At 41.5% G+C, this 22,976-nt stretch overlaps 1 protein-coding gene across 1 annotated transcript; it reads left to right on the top strand.

Moving 5' to 3' along the window:
* The first annotated feature begins 21,210 nt into the window (after positions 1 to 21,210).
* On the top strand, positions 21,211 to 22,149 carry LOC124022293 (type-2 angiotensin II receptor-like). The gene has a single exon (XM_046337214.1). The coding sequence runs from the start codon at positions 21,211 to 21,213 to the stop codon at positions 22,147 to 22,149; it is 939 nt and encodes a 312-aa protein (XP_046193170.1).
* Positions 22,150 to 22,976: the final 827 nt, after the last annotated feature.

Here is a 22,976-nt window from a genome sequence, read left to right as displayed (position 1 = left end):
GATTACTACAGTTGGAGGATAGGACAGTCATAGTTTACCTCAATAGATTACTACAGTTGGAGGACAATAGATTACTACAGTTGGAGGACAGTCATAGTTTACCTCAATAGATTACTACAGTTGGAGGACAGTCATAGTTTACCTCAATAGATTACTACAGTTGGAGGATAGTCATAGTTTACCTCAATAGATTACTACAGTTGGAGGACAGTCATAGTTTACCTCAATAGATTACTACAGTTGGAGGATAGTCATAGTTTACCTCAATAGATTACTACAGTTGGAGGATAGTCATAGTTTCCCTCAATAGATTACTACAGTTGGAGGATAGTCATAGTTTACCTCAATAGATTACTACAGTTGGAGGACAGTCATAGTTTACCTCAATAGATTACTACAGTTGGAGGATAGTCATAGTTTACCTCAATAGATTACTACAGTTGGAGGACAGTCATAGTTTACCTCAATAGATTACTACAGTTGGAGGATAGTCATAGTTTACCTCAATAGATTACTACAGTTGGAGGACAGTCATAGTTTACCTCAATAGATTACTACAGTTGGAGGATAGTCATAGTTTCCCTCAATAGATTACTACAGTTGGAGGATAGTCATAGTTTACCTCAATAGATTACTACAGTTGGAGGACAGTCATAGTTTACCTCAATAGATTACTACATTTGGAGGACAGTCATAGTTTACCTCAATCGATTACTACAGTGGGAGGACAGTCATAGTTTACCTCAATAGATTACTACAGTTGGAGGACAGTCATAGTTTACCTCAATAGATTACTACAGTTGGAGGATAGTCATAGTTTACCTCAATAGATTACTACAGTTGGAGGACAGTCATAGTTTACCTCAATAGATTACTACAGTTGGAGGACAGTCATAGTTTACCTCAATAGATTACTACAGTTGGAGGACAGTCATAGTTTACCTCAATAGATTACTACAGTTGGAGGACAGTCATAGTTTACCTCAATAGATTACTACAGTTGGAGGACAGTCATAGTTTACCTCAATAGATTACTACAGTTGGAGGACAGTCATAGTTTACCTCAATAGATTACTACAGTTGGAGGATAGTCATAGTTTACCTCAATAGATTACTACAGTTGGAGGATAGTCATAGTTTACCTCAATAGATTACTACAGTTGGAGGACAGTCATAGTTTACCTCAATAGATTACTACAGTTGGAGGACAGTCATAGTTTACCTCAATAGATTACTACAGTTGGAGGATAGTCATAGTTTACCTCAATAGATTACTACAGTTGGAGGACAGTCATAGTTTACCTCAATAGATTACTACAGTTGGAGGACAGTCATAGTTTACCTCAATAGATTACTACAGTTGGAGGACAGTCATAGTTTACCTCAATAGATTACTACAGTTGGAGGATAGTCATAGTTTACCTCAATAGATTACTACGGTTGGAGGACAGTCATAGTTTACCTCAATAGATTACTACGGTTGGAGGACAGTCATAGTTTACCTCAATAGATTACTACAGTTGGAGGACAGTCATAGTTTACCTCAATAGATTACTACAGTTGGAGGACAGTCATAGTTTACCTCAATAGATTACTACGGTTGGAGGACAGTCATAGTTTACCTCAATAGATTACTATGGTTGTAGGATAGTCATAGTTTACCTCAATAGATTACTATGGTTGTAGGATAGTCATAGTTTACCTCAATAGATTACTATGGTTGTAGGACAGTCATAGTTTACCTCAATAGATTACTATGGTTGTAGGATAGTCATAGTTTACCTCAATAGATTACTATGGTTGGAGGACAGTCAAGGTTTATCCTCAATAGATTACTACGGTTGTAGGATAGTCATTTTACCTCAATAGATTACTACGGTTGGAGGACAGTCATAGTTTACCTCAATAGATTACTATGGTTGTAGGATAGTCATAGGTTACCTCAATAGATTACTAGTTTACCTCAATAGATTACTATGGTTGTAGGATAGTCATAGTTTACCTCAATAGATTACTATGATTGTGGGACAGTCATAGTTTATCTCAATAGATTACTATGGTTGTAGGATAGTCAGTTTACCTCAATAGATTACTACAGTTGTAGGATAGTCATAGTTTACCTCAATAGATTACTACAGTTGGTAGGACAGTCATAGTTTACCTCAATAGATTACTACAGTTGGAGGACAGTCATAGTTTACCTCAATAGATTACTACAGTTGGAGGATAGTCATAGTTTACCTCAATAGATTACTACAGTTGGAGGATAGTCATAGTTTACCTCAATAGATTACTACAGTTGGAGGACAGTCATAGTTTACCTCAATAGATTACTACAGTTGGAGGATAGTCATAGTTTACCTCAATAGATTACTACAGTTGGAGGATAGTCATAGTTTACCTCAATAGATTACTACAGTTGGAGGACAGTCATAGTTTACCTCAATAGATTACTACAGTTGGAGGATAGTCATAGTTTACCTCAATAGATTACTACAGTTGGAGGATAGTCATAGTTTACCTCAATAGATTACTACAGTTGGAGGACAGTCATAGTTTACCTCAATAGATTACTACAGTTGGAGGACAGTCATAGTTTACCTCAATAGATTACTACAGTTGGAGGATAGTCAATAGTTTACAGTTGGAGGACAGTCATAGTTTAGATTACTACAGTTGGAGGATAGTCATAGTTTACCTCAATAGATTACTACAGTTGGAGGACAGTCATAGTTTACCTCAATAGATTACTACAGTTGGAGGATAGTCATAGTTTACCTCAATAGATTACTACAGTTGGAGGATAGTCATAGTTTACCTCAATAGATTACTACAGTTGGAGGACAGTCATAGTTTACCTCAATAGATTACTACAGTTGGAGGACAGTCATAGTTTACCTCAATAGATTACTACAGTTGGAGGATAGTCATAGTTTACCTCAATAGATTACTACAGTTGGAGGACAGTCATAGTTTACCTCAATAGATTACTACAGTTGGAGGACAGTCAGTCATAGTTTAGTCATAGTTTACTCAATAGATTACTACAGTTGGAGTCATAGATAATAGATTACTACAGTTGGAGTTCATAGTTTACCTCAATAGATTAGATTACTACAGTTGGAGGATAGTCATAGTTTACCTCAATAGATTACTACAGTTGGAGGATAGTCATAGTTTACCTCAATAGATTACTACAGTTGGAGGACAGTCATAGTTTACCTCAATAGATTACTACAGTTGGAGGATAGTCATAGTTTACCTCAATAGATTACTACAGTTGGAGGACAGTCATAGTTTACCTCAATAGATTACTACAGTTGGAGGACAGTCATAGTTTACCTCAATAGATTACTACAGTTGGAGGATAGTCATAGTTTACCTCAATAGATTACTACAGTTGGAGGACAGTCATAGTTTACCTCAATAGATTACTACAGTTGGAGGATAGTCATAGTTTACCTCAATAGATTACTACAGTTGGAGGATAGTCATAGTTTACCTCAATAGATTACTACAGTTGGAGGACAGTCATAGTTTACCTCAATAGATTACTACAGTTGGAGGACAGTCATAGTTTACCTCAATAGATTACTACAGTTGGAGGACAGTCATAGTTTACCTCAATAGATTACTACAGTTGGAGGACAGTCATAGTTTACCTCAATAGATTACTACAGTTGGAGGACAGTCATAGTTTACCTCAATAGATTACTACAGTTGGAGGACAGTCATAGTTTACCTCAATAGATTACTACAGTTGGAGGACAGTCATAGTTTACCTCAATAGATTAGGATAGTCACAGATTGTTGGAGGACAGTCATAGTTTACCTCAATAGATTACTACAGTTGGAGGACAGTCATAGTTTACCTCAATAGATTACTACAGTTGGAGGACAGTCATAGTTTACCTCAATAGATTACTACAGTTGGAGGACAGTCATAGTTTACCTCAATAGATTACTACAGTTGGAGGACAGTCATAGTTTACCTCAATAGATTACTACAGTTGGAGGACAGTCATAGTTTACCTCAATAGATTACTACAGTTGGAGGACAGTCATAGTTTACCTCAATAGATTACTACAGTTGGAGGACAGTCATAGTTTACCTCAATAGATTACTACAGTTGGAGGACAGTCATAGTTTACCTCAATAGATTACTACAGTTGGAGGATAGTCATAGTTTACCTCAATAGATTACTACAGTTGGAGGACAGTCATAGTTTACCTCAATAGATTACTACAGTTGGAGGATAGTCATAGTTTACCTCAATAGATTACTACAGTTGGAGGAGTCATAGACAATAGTTACTACAGTTGGAGGACAGTTACCTCAATAGATTACTACAGTTGGAGGATAGTCATAGTTTACCTCAATAGATTACTACAGTTGGAGGACAGTCATAGTTTACCAGTTGGAGGATAGTCATAGATTACTACAGTTGGAGGACAGTCATAGTTTACCTCAATAGATTACTACAGTTGGAGGACAGTCAGTTTACCTCAATAGATTACTACAGTTGGAGGATAGTCATAGTTTACCTCAATAGATTACTACAGTTGGAGGACAGTCATAGTTTACCTCAATAGATTACTACAGTTGGAGGATAGTCATAGTTTACCTCAATAGATTACTACAGTTGGAGGACAGTCATAGTTTACCTCAATAGATTACTACAGTTGGAGGATAGTCATAGTTTACCTCAATAGATTACTACAGTTGGAGGACAGTCATAGTTTACCTCAATAGATTACTACAGTTGGAGGACAGTCATAGTTTACCTCAATAGATTACTACAGTTGGAGGATAGTCATAGTTTACCTCAATAGATTACTACAGTTGGAGGATAGTCATAGTTTACCTCAATAGATTACTACAGTTGGAGGATAGTCATAGTTTAACTCAATAGATTACTACAGTTGGAGGATAGTCATAGTTTACCTCAATAGATTACTACAGTTGGAGGACAGTCATAGTTTACCTCAATAGATTACTACAGTTGGAGGATAGTCATAGTTTACCTCAATAGATTACTACAGTTGGAGGACAGTCATAGTTTACCTCAATAGATTACTACAGTTGGAGGACAGTCATAGTTTACCTCAATAGATTACTACAGTTGGAGGATAGTCATAGTTTACCTCAATAGATTACTACAGTTGGAGGACAGTCATAGTTTACCTCAATAGATTACTACAGTTGGAGGATAGTCATAGTTTACCTCAATAGATTACTACAGTTGGAGGATAGTCATAGTTTACCTCAATAGATTACTACAGTTGGAGGATAGTCATAGTTTACCTCAATAGATTACTACAGTTGGAGGACAGTCATAGTTTACCTCAATAGATTACTACAGTTGGAGGACAGTCATAGTTTACCTCAATAGATTACTACAGTTGGAGGACAGTCATAGTTTACCTCAATAGATTACTACAGTTGGAGGACAGTCATAGTTTACCTCAATAGATTACTACAGTTGGAGGATAGTCATAGTTTACCTCAATAGATTACTACAGTTGGAGGACAGTCATAGTTTACCTCAATAGATTACTACAGTTGGAGGACAGTCATAGTTTACCTCAATAGATTACTACAGTTGGAGGACAGTCATAGTTTACCTCAATAGATTACTACAGTTGGAGGACAGTCATAGTTTACCTCAATAGATTACTACAGTACAGTTACTACAGGAGGACAGTCATAGTTTACCTCAATAGATTACTACAGTTGGAGGACAGTCATAGTTTACCTCAATAGATTACTACAGTTGGAGGACAGTCATAGTTTACCTCAATAGATTACTACAGTTGGAGGATAGTCATAGTTTACCTCAATAGATTACTACAGTTGGAGGACAGTCATAGTTTACCTCAATAGATTACTACAGTTGGAGGACAGTCATAGTTTACCTCAATAGATTACTACAGTTGGAGGACAGTCATAGTTTACCTCAATAGATTACTACAGTTGGAGGATAGTCATAGTTTACCTCAATAGATTACTACAGTTGGAGGACAGTCATAGTTTACCTCAATAGATTACTACAGTTGGAGGATAGTCATAGTTTACCTCAATAGATTATAGATTACTACAGTTGGAGGACAGTCATAGTTTACCTCAATAGATTACTACAGTTGGAGGACAGTCATAGTTTACCTCAATAGATTACTACAGTTGGAGGATAGTCATAGTTTACCTCAATAGATTACTACAGTTGGAGGACAGTCATAGTTTACCTCAATAGATTACTACAGTTGGAGGATAGTCATAGTTTACCTCAATAGATTACTACAGTTGGAGGATAGTCATAGTTTACCTCAATAGATTACTACAGATGTAGGATAGTCATAGTTTAACTCAATAGATTACTACAGTTGGAGGATAGTCATAGTTTACCTCAATAGATTACTACAGTTGGAGGACAGTCATAGTTTACCTCAATAGATTACTACAGTTGGAGGATAGTCATAGTTTACCTCAATAGATTACTACAGTTGGAGGACAGTCATAGTTTACCTCAATAGATTACTACAGTTGGAGGACAGTCATAGCTTACCTCAATAGATTACTACAGTTGGAGGATAGTCATAGTTTACCTCAATAGATTACTACAGTTGGAGGACAGTCATAGTTTACCTCAATAGATTACTACAGTTGGAGGATAGTCATAGTTTACCTCAATAGATTACTACAGTTGGAGGACAGTCATAGTTTACCTAATAGTTTACAGTTGGAGGATAGTCATAGTTTACCTCAATAGATTACTACAGTTGGAGGACAGTCATAGTTTACCTCAATAGATTACTACAGTTGGAGGACAGTCATAGTTTACCTCAATAGATTACTACAGTTGGAGGATAGTCATAGTTTACCTCAATAGATTACTACAGTTGGAGGATAGTCATAGTTTACCTCAATAGATTACTACAGTTGGAGGACAGTCATAGTTTACCTCAATAGATTACTACAGTTGGAGGACAGTCATAGTTTACCTCAATAGATTACTACAGTTGGAGGACAGTCATAGTTTACCTCAATAGATTACTACAGTTGGAGGACAGTCATAGTTTACCTCAATAGATTACTACAGTTGGAGGATAGTCATAGTTTACCTCAATAGATTACTACAGTTGGAGGACAGTCATAGTTTACCTCAATAGATTACTACAGTTGGAGGACAGTCATAGTTTACCTCAATAGATTACTACAGTTGGAGGACAGTCATAGTTTACCTCAATAGATTACTACAGTTGGAGGACAGTCATAGTTTACCTCAATAGATTACTACAGTTGGAGGACAGTCATAGTTTACCTCAATAGATTACTACAGTTGGAGGATAGTCATAGTTTACCTCAATAGATTACTACAGTTGGAGGATAGTCATAGTTTACCTCAATAGATTACTACAGTTGGAGGACAGTCATAGTTTACCTCAATAGATTACTACAGTTGGAGGACAGTCATAGTTTACCTCAATAGATTACTACAGTTGGAGGATAGTCATAGTTTACCTCAATAGATTACTACAGTTGGAGGATAGTCATAGTTTACCTCAATAGATTACTACAGTTGGAGGACAGTCATAGTTTACCTCAATAGATTACTACAGTTGGAGGACAGTCATAGTTTACCTCAATAGATTACTACAGTTGGAGGATAGTCATAGTTTACCTCAATAGATTACTACAGTTGGAGGACAGTCATAGTTTACCTCAATAGATTACAATAGATTACTACAGTTGGAGGACAGTCATAGTTTACCTCAATAGATTACTACAGTTGGAGGACAGTCATAGTTTACCTCAATAGATTACTACAGTTGGAGGACAGTCATAGTTTACCTCAATAGATTACTACAGTTGGAGGACAGTCATAGTTTACCTCAATAGATTACTACAGTTGGAGGACAGTCATAGTTTACCTCAATAGATTACTACAGTTGGAGGACAGTCATAGTTTACCTCAATAGATTACTACAGTTGGAGGACAGTCATAGTTTACCTCAATAGATTACTACGGTTGGAGGACAGTCATAGTTTACCTCAATAGATTACTACGGTTGGAGGACAGTCATTCCTTATTGGGAAGTAAAACAAACTAGACAACACAAAAGCCACATTGTTCACTCAGTTTGATGGAAGTGTTTTCGTTAAACCTTCTAGAACATGAAAGCTGGAATATTAATTCTGTGGTTCCAAAAGGACAGATGTGAGAGAAATAGTCCTGAATCATGAAGAATTCTTCAGGGTTCTGTCTATAAGCGCTATGATGAGGAGTGTTCTGGTGTTCTGTGGTGTATCAGATAGCAGGCTCTTCCACCAGAGATTAATGAGAGTAAATAACTCTGTAATTGCTCATGGAGGAGAGAGGGAGAACACCCACAGACCTCTGCGTCTTATTGTAAACCTACTGCACACAGAGAACACCACACACACCTCTGTGTCATTGTTGTAAACCCACTACACACAGAGGACACACACACACACACATGTCATTACTGTAAATCCACTACACACAGACACACACACACACACACACACACACACACACACACACACACACACACACACACACACACACACACACACACACACACACACACACACACACACACACACACACACACACACACACACACACACACACACACACACACACACACACACACACACACCTCCGTGTCATTGCTTTAAACCCATAGAAAAGTTTTGCCTCCCAAACATGGACCGATGGACATTCCACTCTGCCATCTTGGGACGGGTCTCCCTCTCCCTCTCCCTCTCCCTCTCCCTCTCCCTCTCCCTCTCTCTCTCTCTCTCCCTCTCCCTCTCCCTCTCCCTCTCCCTCTCCCTCTCCCACTCCCTCCCCACCCCCCCCTCCCAGGGTGGTACAGTATTGTTTTGGTGAGGAGTTCTAACTGGGAGTTTAACATCCTTTATGAGACCTCGTAGGTTTTATTTCACTTCATATGAATGATGTGCTGTGTCCACACATGGATGGGATCACATATGCATGAACTGATACACACCCACCCACACACACACACACGCACACACACGCACACACACGCACACACACACACAATATCGACCAAACATGTCTTCGTGAGGCAATACCTGAAATCAACAAATCAGTAGCAACTCTTCAGAAACCTCAGAACCTGTTTCCAGAAACCAAGCAGAACAGAAACGACGAGAGTTTAAGTGCTGCTGCTACAGTTAGTGAGTCCCCCTTCTACAGCTTTACATATGACCTCAACACTTCTGGCAGGCATCTCTCTCTCTCTCCCTGGCCTGGGCCTGCTCTGAACCTGAGCCAGTCTGCACTGCTGTTCTCATTATCTAGCACCACCATGACTCTCCTCTACCTCTCCACGGCTACATGGAATATCATCAGAACACTCTCTCTCTCTCTCTCCCTCCCTCTCTCTCCCCCCCCTGTTTCCCTCACTTTCTCCTGTTTACTCTCTCCCCCTCTGTCTTTCTCTATCTCCACATCTGTCTCACTCTCTCTCCCTCTGTCTCTCAGCTCTAAAGGCTAGGGCAATGGAAAGCCCCTAGCTGCCTACGTTGCTTTCAAATGCTTCATTTCAGGCAATGGCTAATTCATTTCACCACACACTGTAATCATATCAAGCAATCTGAATAAGGAACAATAGAGCTGTGTGTATGAGGTTATTATGCAACACAGAGTGTAGATTACTCTAAGAGATTAGGGGTGTATAGAAGTAGAGGTTATTATGCACCACAGAGTGTAGATTACTCTAAGAGATTAGGGGTGTATACAAGTAGAGGTTATTATGCACCACAGAGTGTAGATTACTCTAAGAGATTAGGGGTGTATACAAGTAGAGGTTATTATGCACCACAGAGTGTAGATTACTCTAAGAGAGTAGGGGTGTATACAAGTAGAGGTTATTATGCACCACAGAGTGTAGATTACTCTAAGAGATTAGGGGTGTATACAAGTAGAGGTTATTATGCACCACAGAGTGTAGATTACTCTAAGAGAGTAGGGGTGTATACAAGTAGAGTTACAACAGATATGCAACAATGTAAACAAGCTAGAATGTATCTGTTCTATATTCACTTCTCTTCAGGTAAAACGTCATCGGGTGTGTTCTCTTTGAAGAGATGCAGAGTGACTAAACTATTTCACAGTCACCCTCTTCACCAATCCCCATCTAGTTGCCTACCATCCCACTGTGGCAGTTTGACATCCATCTGATATTCAATAAGTGTGTGTCGTGTCCCAAATGGCACACTTTTTCCCTATATAGTGCGCTACTTTTTGACCGGAGCTCCATTGGGCCCTGTTTAAAGAATAGAGGTACCATTTTGGACTCACCCGTTACCTCTGTGTGGATGGGAAACCGAGCAGGTTCTGGGATCAGACTGGATATACAGTACACCACAGACACACCATGGGGAGGGGAGGGTTTGGAATACCATGAAGCGAGACCAATCACACTCCACCTCCTGCTTGGTGACTCCTGATGAAGTAGAGACTAAGGAGCACAGCACAGCAACACCATTTAGATATGAGGTTACTGTAACCATCCTACAGCCTTTTCACTTTTAAAAAGGTTTCACGCTATTGTTCTACTTTGGAATTGTGTCAATTTATTACGTGTTTTTCTTCCAGTAAGACCTAGTGGAAAGATGCCAATATATCCCCAAACCCCTGTATTCTGTACTTATGTGCTATTCAGTAAGCTGTTTGTAGTAATCATTACATTGTGGTAGTTGTCAAAAACAAGACAGATAGCAGGGCTGACATTCTCTCAGCTTTGAAAGTCACGTCAAGCCTCTATACAGTTAACACAGTGATTAGTCACTCAGCAGGTCTGGGCTCTCTCAGATAGAGTACACTCCACAAGACCTGGGTTCAAATACTAGTAGCAATCATTTAAAATACTTTGTCTGTGCTTGACTGAGCTTCCCTGGCTAAATGTACCAATAGATTACTCCCAAAACTGCAAACCCCTCCCATCTTGCATTTCAGGCTGTCTAAAGCAAAAGTTAAAATTATTTGAACAATTTAACATAGTATTTGAACTGAGGTCTGGACTGTGCTATCAGATAGTGTCCATGTTGAATACTATGGCTGTGAATCCAGGCTTCCTATCAGTATGCGCTACATAGGCCACATACGATTAATTCACAGATGTGCATTTCCACATTTCCCGGGCAAGAGTTCACTCAGCAATGATCTTTCAGGTGGGGCACAGCTGGTTAGATGTTCCTTATATACGTCCACTGACATAGGCCATATAGATTTGTGTAATACATCTTGAAGAGTATGGAGAATAGTGAATAAGTTGAGCCAATGGGAACTGACGGTGGTGATTACTGTAATATACGGCCCACATGTATAAAACACTGCTACAGAGAAACAGAATGAGACTACGGAAGAGCCAATGTAAGCATCGTAATGGGCTCTTATACTGGGAGATTTCATGTACATAATACTATAATGGATGCTTGGTAATGCGTGTGTGATGGTGAAACATGTACTGTTTGCTGAACAACAATGGCTGTTAAACTGCCAAGTGAGATAGTTCAATGCGTAGGTAGAGTTGTTTTCAGTCTTGTAATTCAGTGGAACTGTATTGGGACACTGATCAGTCATATACTAAATGTTGACCAAATATATATATTCACTACCAGATCAGCAGATGTTACTAAGCACAGATGAACTACCTTGGCAAGTTCCATAATAATAATTCTTCATATTTATCCCGAGACTCCCGGGAATACCGGAAGGATTAGACATGTCCATTTAAAGAGTTTAAAACCAGAATATGGTCACTATGCCAGGGTTAAAATTAAGATTGTCACTGCACCACATTGCCGGTTTGGCTACGTCACTATGTAAAGATTTCACTGCAAGGGAAACTGATATTTAGGATGGGTTCATGAATTAAATCTGGAGTGCCAGAGTGCGCTCTGAGTGTTGTTAGTTGTCCTAAATTCAGAGTGTTGTTAGATTGTCCTTTTGTAAATTCAGAGTGTTGTTAGATTGTCCTTTTGAGTGTTGTTAGATTGTCCTTTTGTAGAGTGTTGTTAGATTGTCCTTTTGTAAATTCAGAGTGTTGTTAGATTGTCCTTTTGTAAATTCAGAGTGTTGTTAGATTGTCCTTTTGTAAATTCAGAGTGTTGTTAGATTGTCCTTTTGTAAATTCAGAGTGTTTCACTCTCGGAGTGTTAATAAACGCTCTGGCCTCACAACAGCAGTCACGCTAACCGGCTAACATTGGTTAGCTTGCTAGCTACTTCCAGATACAAATGAGAAAATTCCTTACTCTTTTACTCACCCTAGCAGAGCTGGTTAGGATGTTTTCATGTTATCCAGAGCGTTGGTGACTAACTGTGTTGCCGGTAACAATTTTTAGCCAGCGTTTACTCTGACACTGGCCGTATTCAACAGATGTCGAGTGTTGGTAAATTCATCAGTTATTCTGTGCTCTGGCACACTCAGAACAGAGTGCTCTGAAGTCGGAGTAGATAGCCAGAGTGAATTTACCAACGCACCCTTAATGATGACAGAGTAACTTTGATCGGCAGTGATTTTGTTGTGAATTTGCGAAACCTGGCGTTCATAAATTCCCGAGTTTTATTACGTTCCTCAATGAATTCAGTGCATTTCAGCAGTAGCACTAGACTATCTCGACACCACCGAGTAGCTATAGCGTTGTCGAATCCTACAACCTTTGTAACGGCAGCTCAAACAAAAGTCAAATGATCAAAGTCATTAAGCTAGCTAGATAAACTCCAACAGATGACAGAACATTTACTATTTTACCAAATCAAGTTGATGATTATAGAGATAACAGATCAGCTCATGAATAACGGGGAGATTAAGAGAGGACATTTTTTAAATATCAAGGTATCTTAACAAGGACCAACTCTGTTTAAGAAATATATCCATATGTACTCTCATTTAAAAAATGTATTTATTTATTTGACCTTTATTTAACCAGGCAAGTCAGTTAAAAACAAATTCTTATTTTCAATGACGGCCTAGGAACAGTGGGTTAACTGCCTGTTCAGGGGCAGAACGACAGATTTGTACCTTGTCAGCTCAGGGGTTTGAACTTGCAACCTTTCGGTTGCTAGTCCACCGCTCTAACCACTAGGCTACCCTGCCGCCCAGCTCATAGCGTTTGTTGATCACACGTTCTCTACCGGTGGTAACTTGTGGAATAGACACCGTCTAGAATGCCCTTTTAACCAATTAGCATTCAGGATTAAACCCACCCGTTGTATAACGAATGCTAAATGTTTCTGATCAGTGAACGAATAAACGAGATATCACTTCTCCACTTGTCCAGCCAGAGATCAATTAACCAAATATGCAGACAGAGATTCAGTGAAACAAAATCACATTGATTATCAGACTAGTCACCGGCTTTAGGTTGGAAGGGGGCCAGGCTACTATGCCAGTGAAGAATGCTGATTGGTTAAAAATGCATTTCAGCCAGTGTCTATTCCACAAGTTACTACCGGTTTAATTTAGGATGTTGAAATGAGGACTCGCTCTTTGAAAGGAGGGAGTAGTGTAACAACCCTGGGGTTATAAGCGCAGAAATCGACTCTGTCGCACGGGAGCATGCTTTTGCAGCACAGTCGATAGTGCACCGGACCTCGGGCTAAAACCGGCTCCCTGCTGTTTAATTACAGTATAGTTACTCTGTTCCATCTGACAGGGTGATCCACTGACTCATCAGCACAGGTAGGGAAAGTATGAACCTGAACCCCACTATAAAAAGTATCTCATCAGCACAGGTAGGGAAAGTATGAACCTGAACCCCACTATAAAAAGTATCTCATCAGCACAGGTAGGGAAAGTATAAACTTGAACCCCACTATAAAAAGTATCTCATCAGCACAGGTAGGGAAAGTATAAACTTGAACCCCACTATAAAAAGTATCTGAACATTATCTCACATTTCTTTTAGACTAACATTAAGTTTACGACAGCGGAGATTTGTATAAACTTTGCTGTCCGTCTCAACGACGTTTGCAACATTGTTTCAATATTTAAATTCGATCTCCAGCTGTCCCATAGTAATGCACGTGTCGGGGTCGGGAGTCGGTGTAACGGATGTCAAATGGCTAGCTAGTTAGCGGTGTTTGCGCTAAATAGCGTTTCAATCGGTGACTTCACTTGCTCTGAGACCTTGAAGTAGTAGTTCCCCTTGCTCTGCAAGGGCCGTGGCTTTTGTTGAGCGATGGGTAACGATGCTTCGAGGGTGACTGTTGTTGATGTGTGCAGAGGGTCCCTGGTTCGTGCCCGGGTATGGGCGAGGGAACAGGTCTGAAGTTATACTGTTACATAGGGACGAGACAGACAGGCAGGCTGCGTTTCTCAGCCAGTCGAAATCAGCAGCATTTTTATGGATATATACAAAGAAATGTCCATTTAAAAAAGGTCAAACAAAATGAAGTGCAGCTAGTTTGCCATCTTTAAAGCTTCAGTGTTTTTATTTTTTTATTTTAATCTTTATTTAACCAGGCAAGTCAGTTAAGAACACATTCTTATTTTCAATGACGGCCTGGGAACAGTGGGTTAACTGCCTGTTCAGGGGCAGAACGACAGATTTGTACCTTGTCAGCTCGGGGGTTTGAACTCGCAACCTTCCGGTTACTAGTCCAACACTCTAACCACTGGCTACGCTGTTGAAGTGATTGTGTTAGCTAGTTGTTGTTGGCTAGCTCCTCTGAACAACCGTGTCCTGATGAGAGAGCACATTTTCTATGCCAGGCGAAATCATGTCTCATTAGCTCATTGTTATGGATGCATCCAAATAAATGTTTCTAGAAAACAGCTTAAACAAATGCAAATGCATCTTTTTGACATTTGACGTAACTAAGTTATCCGTAGTTAGCTAACTAACAAGCAAGGGATAAGAATGTTGCCAGCCAGTATGGCAATAGAACATTTAGAATGAACGACTGGGTCGCGTCCATAGATACAGAACATTTAGAATGAACGACTGGGTCGCGTCCATAGATACAGAACAAAAAGACTGAACGACTGGGTCGCGTCCATAGATACAGAACAAAAAGACTGAACGACTGGGTCGCGTCCATAGATACAGAACAAAAAGACTGAACGACTGGGTCGCGTCCATAGATACAGAACAAAAAGACTGAACGACTGGGTCGCGTTCATAGATACAGAACAAAAAGACTGAACGACTGGGTCGCGTCCATAGATACAGAACAAAAAGACTGAACGACTGGGTCGCGTCCATAGATACAGAACAAAAAGACTGAACGACTGGGTCGCGTCCATAGATACAGAACAAAAAGACTGAACGACTGGGTCGCGTCCATAGATACAGAACATTTAGAATGAACGACTGGGTCGCGTCCATAGATACAGAACAAAAAGACTGAACGACTGGGTCGCGTCCATAGATACAGAACAAAAAGACTGAACGACTGGGTCGCGTCCATAGATACAGAACAAAAAGACTGAGTCGAATCTCTGGCAACCGAACAAATGACCAGCCGGCTTGGGATCAAACCTAGATTTGTGTCGGGACTATATCTTGCGGAAGTGTAACCTTTTATTTAACTAGGCAAGTCAGTTAAGAACAAATTCTAATTTACAATGACAGCCTACACCGACCAAACCCTAACCCGGACAACGCTGGGCCAATTCTGCGCTGCCCTGTGGGACTCCCAATCACGGTTGGATGTGATGCAGCATGGATTCGAACCAGGGACTGTAGTGAGATGCAAAGCCTTAGACCGCTGCACCATTCAGGAGCCCCCAAAAAGTCTGAATGAAATAGTGTGAATAAATTCATCAAAATAATGTTTTTCATGAAAATATGTCAATCATTATTTGAACATGTTGACATCCATTCATTATTTATATAATATTAATCTCAGTTTTCCAATACAACATCACAGGTGTAACGATGTTCGCTGAAAGTCGGGAAGTAAGTTCAGGGAGTGAATACATCTAATAAATAAAAGGACAAAACAAGAAACACGAACAATGACGACTGGGGAAGAAACCAAAGGGAGGGACATATATAGGGCAGGTAATCAAGGAGTTGGTGGAGTCCAGGTGAGTGTCATTATGCACCTAATGCTGGTGACAGGTGTGTGCCCTGACGAGCAGCATGGTGACCTAGAGGCCGGAGAGAGAACACGTGTGACAACAGGCCTGGGTTCAAATACTATTTGAAATCTTTCACATACTTTTTAGTGTTTGCTCGAGCATGCTTGGAAAGGAAGATGAGCGTGTTTTGCACGTTAAAGACTAGAACCATTCATAGAGGATACTAGGAAGAATCCTTCAATGAAAAAAGGGTTCTTGGTAGAACCAAAAATGGTAGCTCCTCTCCCTGTTCGAGCAGCGCTCAGCGGTTGTCGTCACCGGTCTACTAGCTGCCACTGAAGGTAGCTCCTCTCCCTGTTCGAGCGGCGCTCAGCAGTCGTCGTCACCGGTCTACTAGCTGCCACTGAAGGTAGCTCCTCTCCCTGTTCAGGCGGCGCTCAACGGTCGTCACCGGTCTACTAGCTGTCACTGAAGGTAGCTCCTCTCCCTGTTCGAGCGGCGCTCAGCGGTCGTCACCGGTCTACTAGCTGTCACTGAAGGTAGCTCCTCTCCCTGTTCGAGCGGCGCTCAGCGGTCGTCGTCACCGGTCTACTAGCTGTCACTGAAGGTAGCTCCTCTCCCTGTTCGAGCGGCGCTCAGCGGTCGTCGTCACCGGTCTACTAGCTGTCACTGAAGGTAGCTCCTCTCCCTGTTCGAGCGGCGCTCAGCGGTCGTCGTCACCGGTCTACTAGCTGTCACTGAAGGTAGCTCCTCTCCCTGTTCGAGCGGCGCTCAGCGGTTGTCGTCACCGGTCTACTAGCTGTCACTGAAGGTAGCTCCTCTCCCTGTTCGAGCGGCGCTCAGCGGTCGTCGTCACCGGTCTACTAGCTGTCACTGAAGGTAGCTCCTCTCCCTGTTCGAGCGGCGCTCAGCGGTCGTCACACCGGTCTACTAGCTGTCACTGAAGGTAGCTCCTCTCCCTGTTCGAGCGGCGCTCAGCGGTCGTCGTCACCGGTCTACTAGCTGTCACTGAAGGTAGCTCCTCTCCCTGTTCGAGCGGCGCTCAGCGGTCGTCGTCACCGGTCTACTAGCTGTCACTGAAGGTAGCTCCTCTCCCTGTTCGAGCGGCGCTCAGCGGTCGTCGTCACCGGTCTACTAGCTGTCACTGAAGGTAGCTCCTCTCCCTGTTCAGGCGGCGCTCAGCGGTCGTCGTCACCGGTCTACTAGCTGTCACTGAAGGTAGCTCCTCTCCCTGTTCGACCCGCGCTCAGCGGTCGTCGTCACCGGTCTACTAGCTGTCACTGAAGGTAGCTCCTCTCCCTGTTCGAGCGGCGCTCAGCGGTCGTCACCGGTCTACTAGCTGTCACTGAAGGTAGCTCCTCTCCCTGTTCGAGCGGCACTCAGCGGTCGTCGTCACCGGTCTACTAGCTGTCACTGAAGGTAGCTCCTCTCCCTGTTCGAGCGGCGCTCAGCGGTCGTCGTCACCGGTCTACTAGCTGTCACTGAAGGTAGCTCCTCTCCCTGTTCGAGCGGCGCTCAGCGGTCGTCGTCACCGGTCTACTAGCTGTCACTGAAGGTAGCTCCTCTCCCTGTTCGAGCGGCGCTCAGCGGTCGTCATCACCGGTCTACTAGCTGTCACTGAAGGTAGCTCCTCTCCCTGTTCGAGCGGCGCTCAGCGGTCGTCGTCACCGGTCTACTAGCTGTCACTGAAGGTAGCTCCTCTCCCTGTTCGAGCGGCGCTCAGCGGTCGTCGTCACCGGTCTACTATCTGTCATTGAAGGTAGCTCCTCTCCCTGTTCGAGAGGCGCTCAGCGGTCGTCGTCACCGGTCTACTAGCTGTCACTGAAGGTAGCTCCTCTCCCTGTTCGAGCGGCGCTCAGCGGTCGTCGTCATCGGTCTACTAGCTGCCACTGAAGGTAGCTCCTCTCCCTGTTCGAGCGGCGCTCAGCGGTCGTCGTCACCGGTCTACTAGCTGCCACTGAAGGTAGCTCCTCTCCCTGTTCGAGCGGCGCTCAGCGGTCGTCGTCACCGGTCTACTAGCTGCCACTGACGGTAGCTCCTCTCCCTGTTCGGGCGGCGCTCAGCGGTCGTCGTCACCGGTCTACTAGCTGCCACTGACGGTAGCTCCTCTCCCTGTTCGGGCGGCGCTCAGCGGTCGTCGTCACCGGTCTACTAGCTGCCACCGATCCCTTTTTCTTTTCTGTTGGTTTTGTCCTAATTGTTTTCACCTGACATTATTTGTTGTTAATTCGGGGCTATTTAAACTTCCAGGGCCCACCTGCTTTTGTGTGGGCTTATTCCTCTCTGTCAGTGGTAGAGTTTTGTTTAGCTTATTCCTGTCTGTCAGTGGTAGAGTTTTGTTTGGCTTATTCCTCTCTGTCAGTGGTAGAGTTTTGTTTGGCTTATTCCTGTCTGTCAGTGGTAGAGTTTTGTTTAGCTTATTCCTGTCTGTCAGTGGTAGAGTTTTGTTTAGCTTATTCCTGTCTGTCAGTGGTAGAGTTTTGTTTAGCTTATTCCTCTCTGTCAGTGGTAGAGTTTAGCTTATTCCTGTCTGTCAGTGGTAGAGGTTTGTTTTGCTTATTCCTCTCTGTCAGTGGTAGAGTTTTGTGTTGCTTATTCCTGTCTGTCAGTGGTAGAGTTTTGTTTAGCTTATTCCTCTCTGTCAGTGGTAGAGTTTTGTTTATTCCTGTCTGTCAGTGGTAGAGTTTTGTTTTGTTTATTCATGTCTGTCAGTGGTAGAGGTTTGTTTAGCTTATTCCTGTCTGTCAGTGGTAGAGTTTTGTTTAGCTTATTCCTGTCTGTCAGTGGTAGAGTTTTGTTTAGCTTATTCCTGTCTGTCAGTGGTAGAGTTTTGTTTAGCTTATTCCTGTCTGTCAGTGGTAGAGGTTTGTTTAGCTTATTCCTGTCTGTCAGTGGTAGAGTTTTGTTTAGCTTATTCCTGTCTGTCAGTGGTAGAGTTTTGTTTTGCTTAATCCTCTCTGTCAGTGGTAGAGTTTTGTTTAGCTTATTCCTGTCTGTCAGTGGTAGAGTTTTGTTTAGCTTATTCCTCTCTGTCAGTGGTAGAGTTTTGTTTATTCCTGTCTGTCAGTGGTAGAGGTTTGTTTAGCTTATTCCTGTCTGTCAGTGGTAGAGTTTTGTTTATTCCTGTCTGTCAGTGGTAGAGTTTTGTTTATTCCTGTCTGTCAGTGGTAGAGGTTTGTTTATTCCTGTCTGTCAGTGGTAGAGGTTTGTTTAGCTTATTCCTGTCTGTCAGTGGTAGAGTTTTGCTTTGTTTATTCCTGTCTGTCAGTGGTAGAGTTTTGTTTTGTTTATTCCTGTCTGTCAGTGGTAGAGTTTTGTTTATTCCTGTCTGTCAGTGGTAGAGTTTTGTTTAGCTTATTCCTGTCTGTCAGTGGTAGAGTTTTGTTTAGCTTATTCCTGTCTGTCAGTGGTAGAGTTTTGTTTTGTTTATTCCTGTCTGTCAGTGGTAGAGTTTTGTTTTGTTTATTCCTGTCTGTCAGTGGTAGAGTTTTGTTTTGTTTATTCCTGTCTGTCAGTGGTAGAGTTTTGTTTTGTTTATTCCTGTCTGTCAGTGGTAGAGTTTTGTTTTGTTTATTCCTGTCTGTCAGTGGTAGAGGTTTGTTTAGCTTATTCCTGTCTGTCAGTGGTAGAGTTTTGCTTTGTTTATTCCTGTCTGTCAGTGGTAGAGTTTTGTTTTGTTTATTCCTGTCTGTCAGTGGTAGAGTTTTGTTTATTCCTGTCTGTCAGTGGTAGAGTTTTGTTTAGCTTATTCCTGTCTGTCAGTGGTAGAGTTTTGTTTAGCTTATTCCTGTCTGTCAGTGGTAGAGTTTTGTTTTGTTTATTCCTGTCTGTCAGTGGTAGAGTTTTGTTTTGTTTATTCCTGTCTGTCAGTGGTAGAGTTTTGTTTTGTTTATTCCTGTCTGTCAGTGGTAGAGTTTTGTTTTGTTTATTCCTGTCTGTCAGTGGTAGAGTTTTGTTTTGTTTATTCCTGTCTGTCAGTGGTAGAGTTTTGTTTTGTTTATTCCTGTCTGTCAGTGGTAGAGTTTTGTTTAGCTTATTCCTCTCTGTCAGTGGTAGAGTTTTGTTTTGCTTAATCCTGTCTGTCAGTGGTAGAGTTTTGTTTAGCTTATTCCTGTCTGTCAGTGGTAGAGTTTTGTTTAGCTTATTCCTGTCTGTCAGTGGTAGAGTTTTGTTTAGTTTATTCCTGTCTGTCAGTGGTAGAGTTTTGTTTAGTTTATTCCTGTCTGTCAGTGGTAGAGTTTTGTTTAGCTTAATCCTGTCTGTCAGTGGTAGAGTTTTGTTTAGCTTAATCCTGTCTGTCAGTGGTAGAGTTTAGTTTATTCCTGTCTGTCAGTGGTAGAGGTTTGTTTATTCCTGTCTGTCAGTGGTAGAGGTTTGTTTATTCCTGTCTGTCAGTGGTAGAGTTTTGTTTAGCTTAATCCTGTCTGTCAGTGGTAGAGTTTTGTTTAGCTTAATCCTGTCTGTCAGTGGTAGAGTTTTGTTTAGCTTAATCCTGTCTGTCAGTGGTAGAGTTTAGTTTAGCTTAATCCTGTCTGTCAGTGGTAGAGTTTTGTTTAGCTTAATCCTGTCTGTCAGTGGTAGAGTTTAGTTTATTCCTGTCTGTCAGTGGTAGAGTTTTGTTTAGCTTAATCCTGTCTGTCAGTGGTAGAGTTTTGTTTAGCTTAATCCTGTCTGTCAGTGGTAGAGTTTAGTTTATTCCTGTCTGTCAGTGGTAGAGGTTTGTTTATTCCTGTCTGTCAGTGGTAGAGTTTTGTTTATTCCTGTCTGTCAGTGGTAGAGTTTTGTTTAGCTTATATGTATTTTTGCTGTTTGTTATTTCCCTGGTTTTGGGGGACTTATCTGTTTAATGGTCATTGTGCCTGTATGTTGGCGAGACCCAGCTGAATAAATACGTCTACATTGGAAGCCTTGCTCTCTTTGACTCCACACCCACCACTCCTAGCTTTCCTGACAACATGGCCTTTCCCTAATTACCTATTCACTAACACTGAAATTTGGTTAGCAAATTCACAGTACAGATAAACAACGGTTGCAAATAATATACCTCACATGAACACTGTGTTTTATCTGACTGCCTGTTACTCGGAGCCATTTGCCGGTCATCTTGACTCACTGCTAGAAATGGAGCAACACAACTCTTCCAGCTTCATCTCCTTCATCCTAAACTCCTCCAACTCTAATGCCTCCTTCCTCAGTCCTGCACCCATCCCTTGGAACCGTGATGGTCTGGCCTCTGGCGTGGTCCTGTCTCTTTGCTTCCTTATCGGCATACCCGGGAACATCGCAGTGATAGTTGTCCTCTGTCGGAACCACGATCTATCCAGTTTGAGCCGGAGACTGATGTTGAACTTGGCTGCATCAGACCTGCTATGCCTTGTCACTCTGCCTGCATGGATCCACAGCATTCTGTTTAGCTGGATAATGGGTCGGGCTATTTGCAAGATAATGTCCTTCCTGATTTACTGTAGCATCTACACCAGCTTGCTGACTATCACGCTTCTGAGCATCCAGCGTTACCTCCAGGTTCTGTATCCACAGACTTGGGCCTTGCTGGGAGTGGCAAAGGAAAGAGGACTGCTGGTTGTCCTGTGGGGGGCCGCCGGGGTCCTATCTATCCCTTATTGGGTGGTGCGAGATTTGAAGCAGGATGAGAATGGACATTTCCAGTGTATGTTTGTTTTCGCGTCAGACGCTCAGCAAGTGGCCGTGTTGCTCTTACAGACTGTTCTGGGATTTGTAGTTCCTTTCTCCATCATGGCCACGGCCTATATCCGCCTCCACCGAAGAGTGAACCAAACAGCGTTTTTCAGGAGCCCCAAGATGACCAGATTAGTGACCAGTATAATAGTGACATTTTCCGTTCTTTGGACTCCTCACCATGTCATGAACTTGCTGGGATTGTCAGCAATCTTTGTAGGGGATAAGGCTCTGAGAGGAGTCTGGGAGGCCCATTGGAGAATTGTTGGATCTCTGACCTTCATCAACAGCTGTTTGGATCCATTCCTCTACGCCTTTGCCTGCAGAAACACCCACCCAGAGAACAGTACCAATCCAGTCTGACTCAGTCGTCCCCATTGATCCTCAAAGCCACAATCTGTAAGATTTCGAGCCATCTCATTGACAATTTCCACAGTATAATAATGAATATTGTTTGAAATCAAATCTGGGAAACATTTCAAATGTAAATCAGAGAGTATATTAAAGGGGAAGTTCAGGAATTTACAACAACTGAAAGTGGTCTATGGGACAGGAGAAACTATATTCCATGGTTCAGTTTTCATTCATTTTTTCCATCCACTAGCAAACTATTAAGGGAAGTCATAGAGGCATGTGTGCATACATGTGTGGTCCTGTGTAGCTCAGTTGGTAGAGCATGGCGCTTGTAACGCCAGGGTAGTGGGTTCGATCCCCGGGACCACCCATAAGTAGAATGTATGCACACATGACTTTAAGTCGCTTTGGATAAAAGCGTCTGCTAAATGGCATATATATATATGTAATAAATACATGTTTATTAGTATTATTTATGTCATAATCACCTTTAAATAACATCAAACCAAATATATAATACATGTTTATTAGTATTATTTATGTCATAATCACCTTTAAATAACATCAAACCAAATATATAATACATGTTTATTAATTATTTATGTCATAATCACCTTTAAATAACATCAAACCAAATATATAATACATGTTTATTAGTATTATTTATGTCATAATCACCTTTAAATAACATCAAACCAAATATATAATACATGTTTATTAGTATTATTTATGTCATAATCACCTTTAAATAACATCAAACCAAATATATAATACATGTTTATTAGTATTATTTATGTCATAATCACCTTTAAATAACATTAAACCAAATATATAAT

Source organism: Oncorhynchus gorbuscha, unplaced genomic scaffold (genome assembly GCF_021184085.1).
Source record: "Oncorhynchus gorbuscha isolate QuinsamMale2020 ecotype Even-year unplaced genomic scaffold, OgorEven_v1.0 Un_scaffold_1323, whole genome shotgun sequence".
Lineage (NCBI taxonomy): Eukaryota > Metazoa > Chordata > Actinopteri > Salmoniformes > Salmonidae > Oncorhynchus > Oncorhynchus gorbuscha.
The sequence above is the reverse complement of the archived record's forward strand: the minus strand, read 5'-3'. Positions and strand labels throughout refer to the sequence as shown.